Source organism: Heteronotia binoei, chromosome 17 (genome assembly GCF_032191835.1).
Source record: "Heteronotia binoei isolate CCM8104 ecotype False Entrance Well chromosome 17, APGP_CSIRO_Hbin_v1, whole genome shotgun sequence".
Classification (NCBI taxonomy): domain Eukaryota; kingdom Metazoa; phylum Chordata; class Lepidosauria; order Squamata; family Gekkonidae; genus Heteronotia; species Heteronotia binoei.
The window spans coordinates 53,528,700-53,543,944 of NC_083239.1; the positions used below are offsets into that span (position 1 = coordinate 53,528,700).

General features: G+C 51.6%; 1 protein-coding gene across 1 annotated transcript in view; it reads right to left on the reverse strand.

The window, feature by feature from the left end:
• TIMM50 (translocase of inner mitochondrial membrane 50) overlaps positions 1-15,245 on the reverse strand; it is a 62,259-nt gene that overhangs the window by 6,462 nt on the left and 40,552 nt on the right. Inside the window, exons 5-8 of the mRNA XM_060257619.1 lie at positions 14,205-14,263; positions 8,945-9,064; positions 5,565-5,669; positions 797-895 (exon numbers count right to left, since the gene is read on the reverse strand). Of these exons, the coding sequence (XP_060113602.1) occupies positions 797-895; positions 5,565-5,669; positions 8,945-9,064; positions 14,205-14,263 (383 nt within the window). The remainder of the gene's footprint in view (positions 1-796; positions 896-5,564; positions 5,670-8,944; positions 9,065-14,204; positions 14,264-15,245) is intronic.

Genomic DNA, 15,245 nt, shown 5'->3' on the forward strand with positions numbered 1-15,245 from the left:
GGAACGTGTGGGGGCAGACAGTCCCTCAGGTAAGCCATAAAGGGCTTTGAAGGTATTCAGCCCATGGGCAAAAATGCAGCCTGGGGGCCAAATCAGGCCCCCCCCCCTGAGGGCTCCTATCAGGCCCACAAGCAACTGGCTGTCATCTGCTTCCTTCTCCCTCTCTCTTGCTTCCTTCTGCGTCACAGCTTGCTTTGCAAGGCTCACTCAATCGCACAGGAGCGACAGAGCAAAGCCTCAATTTTCGCCATTGGCTGAGGCTCCTCCCTTGGGAAGGAAGGTGGGAGGAAGAGCTTGTTTTTCCAGGCTCTCTCCTTTATAAAGTTTATAGCGCTGCTACCTAATCTTTAAATACGTACACACATGGCCCGGCCCAACCGGACATGGCCCGGCCCGACAAGGTCTCGTTTATGTCAGATCCGGCCCTCGTAACAAATGAGTCCGACACCCGCTTTAAACCCAAACTTTGGCAAAGGCATGCCGACCAAGCCAGCTATTCGCGAAGGTTCAGCCACCATGCCGGATCGGAGAAAGAGAGAGAGAAGCGGACACTTGGCTAACATGTCCGTCAACGCACCGATACTTTTATCCGTCCAGAAAGGCCGGAACTAACATGTCCCTTGCTCTGACTTACAGACCAATGAACAGGGAGAAGCGTACTTTAAATCAGGATTAAATGGGACTTCTCAAATACGACCGGCGTAGCTGACTTAATTTCATACGCTGTTCAAAGTCGCCCGGTGACCCTCGCACCCCACAAGCTACTCCTCTCATTGCCAGCCGCCGGGGTTAATACCTTAACGTGGTGCCCCTCCATGTAACGGGTGGCGTCGCGGAAAAGCCGGTAGGAGATGAACCCGTGCGGGTCTACGCTGTCGATGAGGGGGAAGGCAGTCTGGAAGAGAAGAGGAGGGCTGGCGTTACTTGTGGCACTTAGAAACATTCCTAGCGTTCCTCCAAGCGCACGCCGAGAGGGAGGCTACGACATGCGCAGGCGGGCAGCCGTGAGCACCCGTGGCGGCGGTGGAAACTGCTGTCGAGTCGCAGCTGACTTACGGTGGCCCTGTAGGCCCAAGGCAAGAGAAAGGCGGACTGCGGATTCGGTAAATAAAGGCAAGCAGGATTAACAGCCAAAGTCCCTTCTAGTTTGGTACAGCTGCTGAGAAGGGCTGGTCTCGGGCAAGTGGTGAAGGGAAGGGTCAAAAGGATCTTGTGCTGGGCTGGATCCTTCTGATCCTTTCCAGGAAAGGTGGCAGGCGCTCCCCACTCCCCCCCATGCATACAGCCTTCCCCTGCCACAGCGAACGGGGTGTGTGTGTGTGTGTCCTATCGCTGTGTGTGGGATGGAACAGCAAGGCACGTATACTGAACCAAACCATCAGTCCGTGAAGGTCAGTATTGTCTGCTCAGACTAGCTGTAGCTCTCCAGGGTCTCATGCAGAGAGGTCTTTCTCATCACTCCCTGCCTGGTCCTTTTTACTGGAGATGGTGGGGATTGAACCGGGGACCTTCTGCATGCCAAGCAGAGGCTTTGCCACTGAACCACAGCCCCACTTCATGGCTCTCCAGGGCCTCAGGCTGAGGTCTTTCCCATCCCCTCCTGCCTGGTCCTTTTCACTGAGATGCCAGGGATTGAACCTGGGACCTTCTGCATGCCAAGCAGAGCCTCTATCACTGAGCCACAGCCCCATTCATGGCTCTCCAGGGTCTCAGGCTGAGGTCTTTCCCATCCCCTCCTGCCTGGTCCTTCCAACTGGAGATGCTGGGGATTGAACCTGGGACCTTCTGCATGCCAAGCAGAGGCTCTGCCACTGAGCCACAGCCCCACTACATGGCTCTCCGGCTGAGGTCTTTCCCATTACCCCCTGCCTGGTCCTTTTTACTGGAGATGCTGGGGATTGAACCTGGGACCTTCTGCATGCCAAACAGATGCTGTACCACTGAGCCACAGCCCCACTTCATGGCTCTCCAGGGTCTCAGGCTGAGGTCTTTCCCATTACCCCCTGCCTGGTCCTTCCAACTGGCGATGGTGGGGATTGAACCCGGGACCTTGCGCATGCCAAGCAGATGCTCTACCGCTCAGCCACGGGGGCCCTTCCCCCATGGTCCGGTCCAGGGTCCCTCTCCTGCTACTGGCAGAAGCTGGCCCTCTCAGCGAAGCGGATGCTGCCCTGGGCTTGGTTCTCCGCACAAGTCACCAAAGGGCTAGAGAAGAACAAACAAGCCAGAGGGGTGCGCCTGCCTGTGCCGTCTTCTCTCCCCCACCACGGCCAGGCCCACTCAATTAGCACAGCAATAGCCCTGATTCAAAAGGCTGAAAGGGGAGCTGGCAGGACCCCCCATACATATTCAGATGAGCCTTGGCACGCTCCCCTTGGGGACTCCCCCCTCCCGCCACTCAAGCCTGAGAAAGGAGCAGGGGAGGGGAGGAGGGGCTGAGCCAGCAGGTACAAAGCCCTGCCCAACAGCGCTCAGCTCCCATTCTTCTGCAGCACCAAATCCCGCGGCTCCTTTTCAAGTGCCTGGGGAGGGGAGGGGGGCAAGGAACAGAGCATTCGGTTTGGCCTCGTATACAGCAAGTCCTGGGAAGTTAGCATGGGGGGGGGGGGGGGGGGGGCGGGGCGGAATCTCCCATTCTGCTTTTTAAAAAAATAATTATTATCAAGCCCTAAGGTTCTAGCCCTCATGGTTCTGGAGATGCCCTTGGAAACATCTGGGAAGTGGAAATCTCAGTGAAAGAGAATTCCCAGCACGTATTTGTTTCGTGTAGTGGTTAGGAGCGCAGACTCTAATCTGGGAGAACCGGGCTTGATTCCCCGCTCCTCCACCTGCACCTGCTGGAGTCACCTTCAGTCAGTCACAGTTTCTCTCGAGAGCTGTTCCTCTCAAGAGCAGTTTTCTCGGTGCTCTCTCAGCTGCACCTGCCTCCCAGGGTGTCCTGTTGTGGGGAGGGGAAGGAAATGGAGATCGTGAGCCGCTCTGGGATTCCTTCGGGTAGTGAAGGGTGGGGGATAAATCCAATCTCTTCTTCACTTCTATATACAAATGTGCTCAACTGGTATTTTTGTTTGTTTGTTTACTTTGATTCCCCAGTGGGAAACCAAAGAAGAAGACGACGGCAGATTTATACCTCACCCTTCTCTCTGAATCAGACTCAGAGCGGCTTACAATCTCCTATATCTTCTCCCCCCACAACAGACACCCTGTGAGGTGGGTGGGGCTGAGAGGGCTGTCCCAGCAGCTGCCCTTTCAAGGACAGTGTCTCAGATTGGTTACAATCTTCTTTCCCTTCCTCCCCCCACAACAGACACCCTGTGAGGCGGGTGTTTTACTGGAGTTTTACTGGAGCCTGCATTATCAATGGAGGCCCAGATTGCAGCCACTGCCAAGTCAGCCTTTTTCCATCTAAGGCGGGCAAAGCAGTTGGCTCCCTTCCTAGAGCGCCAAGATCTGGCAATGGTGCTTCATGCAACGGTCACCTCGAGACTGGATTACTGTAATGCCCTCTACATGGGGCTGCCTCTGTGCCGAACCCGGAAGCTGCAGCTGGTGCAGAACGCAGCGGCTAGACTGTTGCTGGGACTCCCTAAATGGGAGCACATACAGCCTGGGCTGCGCGAACTGCACTGGCTGCCAGTTACATACCGGGTTCGTTACAAAGTGCTGGTCATTACCTTTAAAGCCCTATATGGTCGAGGACCTGTCTACCTTAGGGACCGTCTCTCCTCATATGAACCCCAGAGAGCACTGAGGTCAGCCGGGAAAAACCTGCTGACTATCCCCGGACCGAGAGAGGTGAAGCTGCAAAGCACCCGTAACCGGGCCTTCTCCTCTATAGCCCCGAGCCTATGGAACCAACTTCCAGAGGAAATGCGGGCCCTGCGGGACCTAGAACAGTTCAGCAGGGCCTGCAAGACCTTCCTCTTCAGACTGGCCTTCCCTGATGAAAATGGAAATTGCGAAGGAAACCGCCATCAGAAAAAGTAAACATAGCACTAGCACTTTTAAAAATTAACTAATTTAATTTTAAAGCTTAACCAGATTTTAACTAAATGCTGATAATGTTTAATGTAGTTTTATTTACTTGTATAATTTAACTCTGAACCATGTTGTTAGCCGCCCTGAGCCTGCTCCGGCGGGGAGGGCGGGATACAAATAAAATTTGTTGTTGTTGTTGAGAGAGCTCTCACAGCAGCTGCCCTTTCAAGGACAGCTCCTACAAAAGCTGTGGCTGACCCAAGATCATTCCAGTGGAGGAGTGGGGAATCAAACCTGGTTCTCCCAGATAGGAGTTTGTGCACTTCACCACTACACCAAACTGGGTAGAACTGAGGGGGGCGCAGACCCACCCCCAGCCGCATTGATGGCAGAAGGAGAAGCAAGTTTTCCTCATGCCCAGATGAAAGTCTGCCTTCTACTGAATCAGACTGTCAGTCCATGAAGAAGACTGCAGATTTATACCCTGCCCTTCTCTCAGCGTGGCTTTCCCTTCCTCCCCCACAACAGACACCCTGTGAGGTGGGTGGGGCTGAGAGAGCTCTCACAGAAGCTTCCCTTTCAAGGACAACTCCTGTGAGAGCTATTTTTTATTCATTTATTTGCATTGTATTTATATCCCGCCCATTCCATACAGACTCCAGGCGGCTAAGAGCATCAAACAGACAGTAAACAAACCAATATTAAAACAATAAAACAATCAGATAAAGGACAACGGTGCTGCTTCGGGCAGATTGTATAATATTTTCTTCCTCAAGCGCACAGATCCTGGGCAGTTAGTACTAAAAGTGCTATGGATCCAGATGTGGCGGCCCCTGAGATGTTCTATGCCATCCGAAACAGTTCCGTCTTGCAGGCCCTGAGGAACTGCGATAAAGTATTGGGGCCGCAACCGAGAAGGCTCTTGCTCTGGTGGGGTTTAGCCTAGCCTCCTTTAGCCCAGGGACACCCAGAAGATTTTGAGAACTCGATCGCAGGGCTCTCTGGCCCAAGGTCACCCAGCAGGTTTCCATGGCAGAAGTGGGGATTCAAACCTGCATTCACACTACATTAACTAATGTGTTTTACATCCGGAGTTTTGCTGTGTAAGAGTAGCAAAAATCCAGATGTAAAACGCATTAGTTAGTGTAGCGTGAATGCACCCTGGGTCTCCCAGTTCCTAGTCCAACGCTCTAACCACTGCACCACACTGGCGTTCAGACATGCGTTGCACATCCCCTTATGGGCAAAGATTCCATGGAACGGTGGAGATTCGAACCTGGGTCTCCAAGACCCTAGTCTGACACTAGGACTACACTGGCACGACTGACTCAGGACCTGGGATGCCATGCAAAGCGCACCCTCCGCCAGCGTCTTCCGCCTCCTGCCCCCTGCTCTCTTCTTCACGTCTTTGGGCAGCCAGAGGCAAAACTTGCTGGACTAATGGGCCTTATTCGCACCCACTCCCTTCCCCACTTGGTCATGGGGACCTCTGCCTTCTTCCCACCCCCAGACAAGATGCACGGGGCTGAAACGGCAGGACCGCAACTGGCCAGGGCACATGGTCGCTCCCCTCCCTGCGCACGCACCATGCCCGTCTCGGAGGTGAAGATGACGATTTCGTAGAGCGGTGCCAACTGCTGGAACAGGTTGTCGATGCCCGGCCTCTTCTTGAAGCGCCAGCCGGTCACTAGCTGAGGACAACAGAAAGGGAAGCCAGGCGGGGGGTGGGGGGTGGGAGGAGAGGAGCAGACACAAACAACAATGCAGAGAGAAGAGTTATTCTTCCCCACAGCTGATCGGCTGGAGCGCTGGGCACCAAGAAAGCTTTTGCTCCCCTGGGGGGGGGGGGGAAGGCAGCGGCTGTGGGGAGAGAACCACCCTGCCAGCCAACCGAGTCAGATCCCAGAAGCTCCCTGCCACCGACCCGTTTGTACCCGAAGCCGCCAATCCTCTCCCTCTGCAGTTATTTTATTTTAGTAAATTTCCATTCCGCCCATTCCCCGTCGGGCTCAGGGCGGAGGACAACATATAATAAAACAATAAAATACAATAAAAACATTTTATAAACAGACAACTCGATGGCACCCCGATTTCCATGACATCACATACTGCCCAGCCGAGCCATCTCACGTCATGATATCTCAACAGGGATGGCAGTTTTTATTCCAGTTCCCAGCACAGGTGACAGTGCTGGCCGGGGAGGCCAACCAGATCAAGAAGAGACGCCCGCAGCCTCGGCTAAAAGCCTGGCGGAACAGCTCCGTTTTACAGGCCCTACGGAAGGCGAATAAGCCAGGTAGGGCCCGGATATCCATAGGGAGCTGATTCCACCAGGTCGGGGCCAGGACTGAAAAAGCCCTGACCCTAGTTGAGGCGAGGCGGGCATCTCTTGGGCTGGGGACGGCCAACTGATGTGGGAAGGCCGAACGTAACAACCCCCTGGGCATGTATGGAAAGAGACGGTCATAAGAACATAAGAGAAGCCCTGTTGGATCAGGCAATGGCCCATCCAGTCCAACATTCTGTGTCACACAGTGGCAAAAAAAAAATTATATACACACACACACTGTGGCTAATAGCCACTGATGGACCTCTGCTCCATATTTTTATCTAAACCCCTCTTGAAGGTGGCTATACTTGTGGCCGCTGCCACCTCCTGGGGCAGTGAATTCCACATGTTAATCACCCTTTGGGTGAAGAAGGACTTCCTTTTATCCGTTTTAACCCGTCTGCTCAGCAATTTCATCGAATGCCCACGAGTTCTCGTATGGTGAGAAAGGGAGAAAAGGACTTCTTTCTCTACTTTCTCCATCCCATGCATAATCTTGTAAACCTCTATCATGTCACCCCGCAGTCGTCGTTTCTCCAAGCTCAAGAGCCCCAAGCGTTTCAACCTTTCTTCATAGGGAAAGTGCTCCAGCCCTTTAATCATTCTAGTTGCCCTTTCCTGGACTTTCTCCAATGCTAGAATATCCTTTTTGAGGTGCGGCGACCAGAACTGCACACAGTACTCCAAATGAGACCGCACCATCGATTTACACAGGGGCATTTTGATACTGGCTGATTTGTTTTCAATTCCCTTCCTAATAATTCCCAGCATGGTGTTGGCCTTTTTTATTGCAATCGCACACTGTCTTGACATCACATACAGTCAGGTACGTTGGTCCCAGGCCGCGTGAGGCTTTAAATGTTAGCACTAGAACCTCGAAGTGGATCTGGTACTCGATGGGCAGCCAGTGCAGACTGCGGAGTGCCGGCCGAACGCTGACCCGTAAAGGCGGCGCAGTCAGCAGGCGAGCCGCCTAATTCTGCACCCGCTGCAGTTTCCGGATCAGTCTTGAGGGTAAGCTAGCGTAGAGCGAGTTACAGTAGTCTAGTCTGGAAGTGACCATTGCGTGGATCACTGTAGCCAGCTCCTGGAGGGATAGGTACGGTGCCAGCGGCCTGATCTGCTGAAGATAACAAAGGCAGACCTGGCAACCATCGTGATCTCGGCCTCCACGGTGATACCAAAACACCTGCATTGGCTCAGGACTGGCTCTGGGCGGCTTCCGGGCATCACGACACGTGGAAGGGTTTGTCTCCCTCTCGGCGGCAGGAAACCCTGCCGAATTGCGGCTGACGTGTGCTGGTGACCCTGTACGGTTTTCGAGGCAAGGAGACGTTCAGAAGAGGTTTGCTCTCGCCTGCCTCTGTGTAGCAACGCTGGGCTGCTTCTGGGGCCTCCCACCCAAGAATTCAGCGGGGCTCACGCTGTTTATCTTCTGGGATCGGGCAAGCCTGGTCCACCCATGTAAGGGCCGACCTTTGTCTTTACTAAGCACCAAATAATTACAGCTAGCCCTTCCTGGGACCGGGAAGTCTCTCTGTCTAGACTGTTTGCCATCTTAGAATCATAGAGTTGGAAGGGTCCTCCAGGGTCATCTAGTCCAACCCCCTGCACAATGCAGGAAACTCACAAATGCCTCCCCCTAAATTCACAGGATCTTCATTGCTGTCAGATGGCCATCTAGCCTCTGTTGAAAAACCTCCAAGGAAGGAGAGCCCACCACCTCCTGAAGAATTTTAGAATCCTAGAGTTGGAAGGGACCTCCAGGGTCATCTCCTCCAACCCCCTGCACAACGCAAGGAACTCACAAACCCCTCCTCATGTTGAGCCGGAAACTCTTTTGATTTAATTTCAACCTGTTGGTTCTGGCCCCTTCTGAGGTCACAGAAAACAATTCCGCACCATCCTATAGATCAGGGGTGGCCAACGGTAGCTCTCCAGATGTTTTTTGCCTACAACTCCCATCAACCCCAGCCAGCATGGCCAATAGCTGTGGCTGATGGGAGTTGTAGGCAAAAAACATCTGGAGAGCTACCAGATAGCTACTCCTGCTCTAGATGACAGCCCTTCAAGGACTTGGTGATCCTATCACCTCTCAGCCGCCTCCTCTCCAGGCTAAACAGGCCCAGCTCCTTCAACCTTTCCTCATAGGACTTGGTCTCCAGACCCCTCACCATCTTCGTCACCCTCCTCTGGACCCATTCCAGCTTGTCTATATCCTTTTTAAAACGTGGTGCCCAAAATTGAACACAAGACTCCAGGTGAGGTCTGACCAGAGCAGAGTAAAGCGATACCATCACTTCACGTGATCTGGGCACTAGACTTCTGTTCATACAGCCCAAAACTGCATTTGCCTTTTTAGCCGCTGCATCACACTATTGACTCATGTTCAGCATAGGGTCCACTAAGACCCCGAGATCCTTTCCGCACAGACTACTGCTAAGGCAAGTCTCCCCCATCCTATAACCATCTTGGCAGATGCCTCCACCCCACACCTAGTCACCAGCTCCCTCTTCCCCCACACACCGAACCCACTCCGGCCCTGGACGTCCCGCCCCCTCTGTCAATCCCCCGCGAGCATTGCACCAGAGGGGGGAAAGAGCCCCAGATGATTCTCTGGGCCCAGCAGCTACTTACCGACCACTCAGGATGCAGGAGGACGTCGGTGAGTTCGATGACCAGGGTGTAGGGGGGCTGGTAGTAGGGCTCTTTCAGGGGGTCGGGAAGCAGCTTTGGACTGGTCGGCTCTATAATCATCTGCAAGACAAAAGCAGCCACGCTGCAAGCTCTGAAGACCGGGCCCCGACACCCAAGGAGGCCGCTTTGTGAGGCTCGGAAGCAAAGTCTATCGGTGGCTGCTAAAGGGAACCTCCACAGACAGGAGCAGTCAACCCCTGAATCCCCATGTGGAAAGGCAACGCCAGAGGAAGGCCTTGGCCTCTGTGTCCTGTATGTTGGCCCTCCAGAGTCACAGAGCCTCCTGCAGCAAGGACAGTGTATGCGAGACAGTGGAAATTTACTAGTACCTAAGCAAGAAGAATTTATTCAAACGCTCCTAGAAACTGCAGAAATGGACATAAAAAGGTAAAGGGAAAGGTAGTCCCCTGTGCAAGCACCAGTCGTTTCTGACTCTGGGGTGACATTGCTTTCACAACGTTTTCACGGCAGACTTTTTACGGGGCGGTTTGCCACTGCCTTCCACAGTCTTTTACACTTTCCCCCCAGCAAGCTGGGGACTCATTTGACCGACCTCAGAAGGATGGAAGGCTGAGTCAACCTGGAGTTGGCTACCTGAACCAGCTTCCGCTGGGATCGAACTCAGTTCGTGAGCAGAGGGTTCCGACTGCAGTACTGCAGCTTTACCACTCTGTGCCACGGGGCTATTAACCATCATAAAAAGGTAAAGGTAGTCCCCTGTGCAAGCACCAGTCGTTTCCGACTCTGGGGTGACAATGCTTTCATAACGTTTTCACGGCAGACTTTTTAACGGGGTGATTTGCCATTGCCTCTCCCAGTCATCTACTCATTTTACCCGCCTCGGAAGGATGAAAGGCTGAGCCAACCTGGAGCCGTCTACCTGAAAACCCAGCTTTGGCCGCGATCGAACTCAGATCGTGAGCAGAACTTAGGACTGCAGTACTGCAGCTTTAACACTCTGCGCCACGGACAAACTTCCTATTAAATTAAAAGATGGCAATATACGAGCCAATAAAAAGACCTGGCAACCATTATAGGATTGGTTAAGTAATACATGAAAATATAGGGTATAAAATAAATTTTCTACAATCTTTAAAATCACAGAGATAATAATAAGTTAATGTATATAACGGGTGGTCAACGGTAGCTCTCCAGATTTTTTTTGCTTACAACTTCCATCAGCCCCAGCCAGCATGGCCAATGGCTGGGGCTGACGGGAGTTGTAGGCAAAAAACATCTGGAGAGCTACCGTCGGCCACCCCTGGTATATAAGATGTATACAATGTGACACATGTATACTAGATAAGAGGTCAGCAGGATACATTGCGATAGTAGTGACTTGTAAGATGTAATTGTAAGAAAGATAAAAATGTGAACTACGAAGAAGTATGGAAAAATGTTTGGATGATGTAAGAGATGAATTGAAAGAGTAAATATAAATGTTAATTTAGGGGGAGGTGTTTGTGAGTTTCCTGCATTGTGCAGGGGGTTGGACTAGATGACCCTAGAGGTCCCTTCCAACTCTAGGATTCTAATGCTATAAAGATTACGAAATAATAGCAAATGTCAATCGATAAGATGAAAGGAAAAGGTAAATGGAAAAGATACGTGCTCTCCCCCAACGATCCCCTTTTCCCTCTCCCCCTTCAATTCCCCTTTTATGTTCCCCATTCCCCTCCCCATAATGGAAATTTAATAAAAATTTTACAACAGAGTCACGGAGCCTCTGTGTGAGACAGGTTGCCTGCAACAAAGGGGAAAGTCGCACTCCAAGGCCTACTTCTGGTGTTTTTCTCTTATTGACTTAAAAACTGTGCATGCCTCCTGTGGGGGGGGGGGTATCTACACCCCCCCCAGCCCTCTATCGCTCTGAACTTCCAACACAGGGAGGGAGGGGAGAAGAAAAGAAGCTTCTTTGACTTGGACTCAACTAGGGACGCCAGCCTACAGGTGGAAACTGGGGATCCCCTGGAAGTTCATCCCATCCCCAGATCGACAGGGATCGGTTTTATTACTTATTTATTTTATTTAGGCAATTTTTAGTCCGCCCTTTCCCAAAAATGGGCTCAGGGCGGACGACAACGTTCTAAAAAAAGAGGATAAAACAACAGTTAAAAACCAAGTCAAGCAATACCATTTAACAAATCATAAGAAGGTATAAGAGGCGGCTCAATTGGGCTAGTATAATATATATCAGGGGTGGCCAAACTGACTTAATGTAAGAGCCACATAGAATAAACGTCAGATGTCTGAAAGCTACAGGACATGAACGTCAGAGGTTCGAGGGAGGGAGGGAGGAAACTGGGGGAGAGAGAGGTGCAAAGAAAGCAACTTTATATGCAGTCACGCTGATAGCAGTCTTGGCTTGGAGAAGTGATTTCAAGAGACAAATGCCTTCTCCTAGCCGGCCGACAGGGCGGTGAAGGCTTCGAAAGCCACACAATACATGTGAAAGAGTCACAGTTTGGCCAGCCCTGTAATATATACTAAGAGTCTAGAACAGTAAATAGAGTTAATGTTACAGCAGAGATGGATCGCAACACAGGGCCAGCCCCTGGAGAAACGGGGTGCTTCACGGTGGGGGGGGGGCGCTAGGGCATTGTGCCCCATGAGGTCTGTGTCTTTCCCAGGCTCCAACCCCAAATCTCCATTCATATTCTCACACAGAGCTGGCAACCTCATCCATATCCTCCGCCAGTGGACTGGTGTGTGTGTGTGGAACCTGGCCACCTTAGGCTCAACAGATACTCCTGTTTTACAGAAGTGAAGCTGGGGTGGATTTATGACCAAGTTGGCTTTAAAAAAACCAAAGAAGCTGCGAAAGGAGAAAGTGGCATGGGAGGTTTATTTGCCAACAACCCCCCCCCCCCAAAAAAAAAACCCTTTCCAAAGTTTGCTTCCAGCTGGCCGCACAGACACAAAACCGAAGGTGCCGTCCACCCTGCAGCTGCGGAAGGAGGACGGGGAGCAGCGTCTTTTGAGAAGGGACCTCCCCCCCCCTCCCCATCGTTGCTTCGCTGGGGGCGGGCGGGACCGCCACCATGCTGGGCGTGCATTAACAGGAATGCGAGCTCTGACCGAAAACAGCTTGCGCTGCAGAGGGTCAGAGGTCAGGCGTGTGAGTTTATCACCCTGACAGCTGACGGGGGATGTGGAGTGGCGCTGCCGCAACGGGCACACTGTGAGCTCCTGGCCAGGCCGCCCAGGGCCTCCTCGCGTCAGCCAGGAACCCCGGCAAGAAGAACTTGTCCTCCGAGGGAAACGGGGAAGGCCAAGCCAGCCCAACAGATCAGCTCCAGTGTTTCTCTGCCAGCCAGAAAACTGACAACTTAGTTTGCTTGGCTTGGCTCCCAACATACTCTGAGGCAGCTGGGTAATTTGCAAAACTGACTTTCTTTTCTCCCCCCCCCCCCACCCTCCAAGCTGACCCAATTAAGAACATAAGAGAAGCCATGTTGGATCAGGCCAATGGCCCATCCAGTCCAACACTCTGTGTCACACAATGGCCAGAAAACCCCAGGTGCCATCAGGAGGTCCATCAGTGGGGCTAGAAGCCCTCCCACTGTGCCCCCCCAAGCACCCAGAATACAGAGCATCACTGCCTCAGACAGAGAGTTCCAATGATAAGCTGTGACTAATAAGTCACTGATGGACCTCTGCTCCATCTGCTTATCCAATCCCCTCTCTTGAAGCTGTCTATGCTTGTGGCCGCCACCACCTCCTGTGACAGTGAATTCCATGTGTTAATCACCCTTTGGGTGAAGAAGTACTTCCTTTTATCCGTTTTAACCTGACTGCTCAGCAATTTTATTGAATGTCTACGAGTTCTCGTATTGTGAGAAAGGGAGGAAAGTACTTCTTTCTCTACTTTCTCCATCCCATGCATCATCTTGTAAACTTCTATCATGTCATCCCTCAGTTGACATTTCTCCAAGCGAAAGAGCCCCAAGCGTTTTAACCTTTCTTCACAGGAGAAGTGTTCCAACCCTTTAATCATTCTAGTTGCCCTTTTCTGGACTTTTTCCAGTGCTATAATATCTTCTTTGAGGTGCGGTGACCAGAATTGTACACAGTACTCCAAATGAGGTCGCGCCGTTGATTTATACAGGGGCTACTATGATACTGGCTGATTTGTTTTCAATTCCCTTCCTAATAATTCCCAGCATGGCGTTGGCCATGCTAAAGAACTGCTCCTGAAAAAGCTTAGAGTCTGATCTTTGGGGAGTGTTATTTTAAGAAAAATGTTTAAAAACTGGGGGCAGGGGGCAACGAGACAAGAAAAACTCAAAGTGGTTCTGAAATCACGAATAAGCGGCCGCACGATTTAAAAACGTGGCCTAAATCCTCCAAGTTCAGCCACCCCACTGAGAAACCAAGACCCCCCCTGACTCTCCGTGCCCACAGTGCCCATGGAAACCCCAGCTCTCGTGGCCACCCGTGGGCTGAAATGGGAGACAGAACTTTTTTTAAAGAAAGGCTTAAGTTGGTAAACAGGGTGTTTTTCAACAAGCCAAAGTAAAACTGATGTTTCCAACTAGCTGTGGCACTTCCGATGATAAAGCGGCAGAAACTTTTTCTTGGAGGGGGGGGGGATTTCCTGTTCCACAGCCCTAAACTTGTTTTTAACAGCAGGTTCAAGGAGGGGCCGCGGCTTGGAAGCAGAGCATCTGCTATGCTTTGCGTGCAGAAGGTCCCAGGTTCAATCCCCAGCATCGGGCAGTAGGTGATGGGAAAGACCCGTTTCGCCTGAGACCTCCTGCCAGTTTGAGCAGACAATACTGACCTTGGAGATGGGGGGGGGGTCCATTCAGCATAAGGCAGCTGACTAGAGCAGGGGTGTCAAACTCATTTGTGATGAGGGCCGGATCTGACATAAATGAGACCTTGCTGGGCTGAGCCATGTTGGGCTGGGCCGTATGTGTACCTATTTAAGATCAGGTAGCAGATATATAAACTTTATAGAGGACACAGACAAACACAATTAAAGTTTTCTTTTTAACTTAAAATAAAACGTGCTTAAAACATTAGCACTCTTAAAGGTGTTTTCTTTGTATGTCTCCTATGAGATCTAGGGAACTGGGCAAAGGAAGGTCTAGCTTTTTCCTTCCTTCCCCAGGGGACCAGGAGGGGGAAGAGCCTCAGCCAAAAGAAGAAAGAGAGGCTTTAAACTCAAAGAACGGTGAGAAGAACGCTCACTCACCTGCCTGTAATCTTTGAAGTATTTGTACGCCCTTCGGAGCTGTTGGATCACCACTGGATCTGAAAGCCAAAGGACAGGAGAGGTCACACCTGGGCTAGCATAAGAACATAAGAGGAGCCATGTTGGATCAGGCCAATGGCCCATCCAACACTCTGTGTCACACAGTGGCCAAAAAACCCAAATGCCATCAGGAGGTCCACCAGTGGGGCCAGGATACTGGAAGCCCTCCCACTGTACCCCCCCCCCATGAGCACCAAGAATACAGAGCATCACTGCCCCAGATATAAGAACATTAGAGAAGTCATGCTGGATCAGGCCAATGATCCATCTAGTCCAACACTTTGTGTCACACAATGGTCCAGAAAAACCAGGACACATCAGGAAGTCCACTAGTGGTGCCAGGACACTGGAAGCCCTCTGGATGCCCCACAGGCATCACTGCCCCAGACAGAGAGTTCCAATGATAAGCTGTGGCTAAGAGCCACTGATGGACCTCTGCTCCAGATGTTGATCCAATCCCCTCTTGAAGCTGGCTATGCTTGTAGCCGCCACTACCTCCTGTGGCAGTGAATTCCACCTGTTAATCACTCTTTGGGTGAAGAAGGACTTCCTTTTATCCGTTTTTAACCTGACTGCTCAGCAATTTCATTGAATGCCCACGAGTTCTTGTACTGTGAGAAAGGGAGAAAAGGACTTCTTTCTCTACTTTCTCCATCCCATGCATCATCTTGTCAACCTCTATCACGTCACCCCGCAGTTGACGTTTCTCCAAGCGAAAGAGCCCCAAGCGTTTTAACCTTTTTGGAAATAAGAATGGGGATGGGCTTGGGAGGCATCTCAAGCATTGTGATTATTATCTTTTTCCGCAGAAGGCATTCACAACCTACCCCGCAGGTTTCACATTCAAAAGGCGCAAGGCATTTAAGTTGTTCTAACCGTCGTGGCTTTCGCTGGGCCGAAGCAGCGTGGGAACTGCTCGATTCGAGTCCTCAGAAACCAGCTCACCTTAAGACTCTCAAAAGCTCACACCCCCCTCCCCCA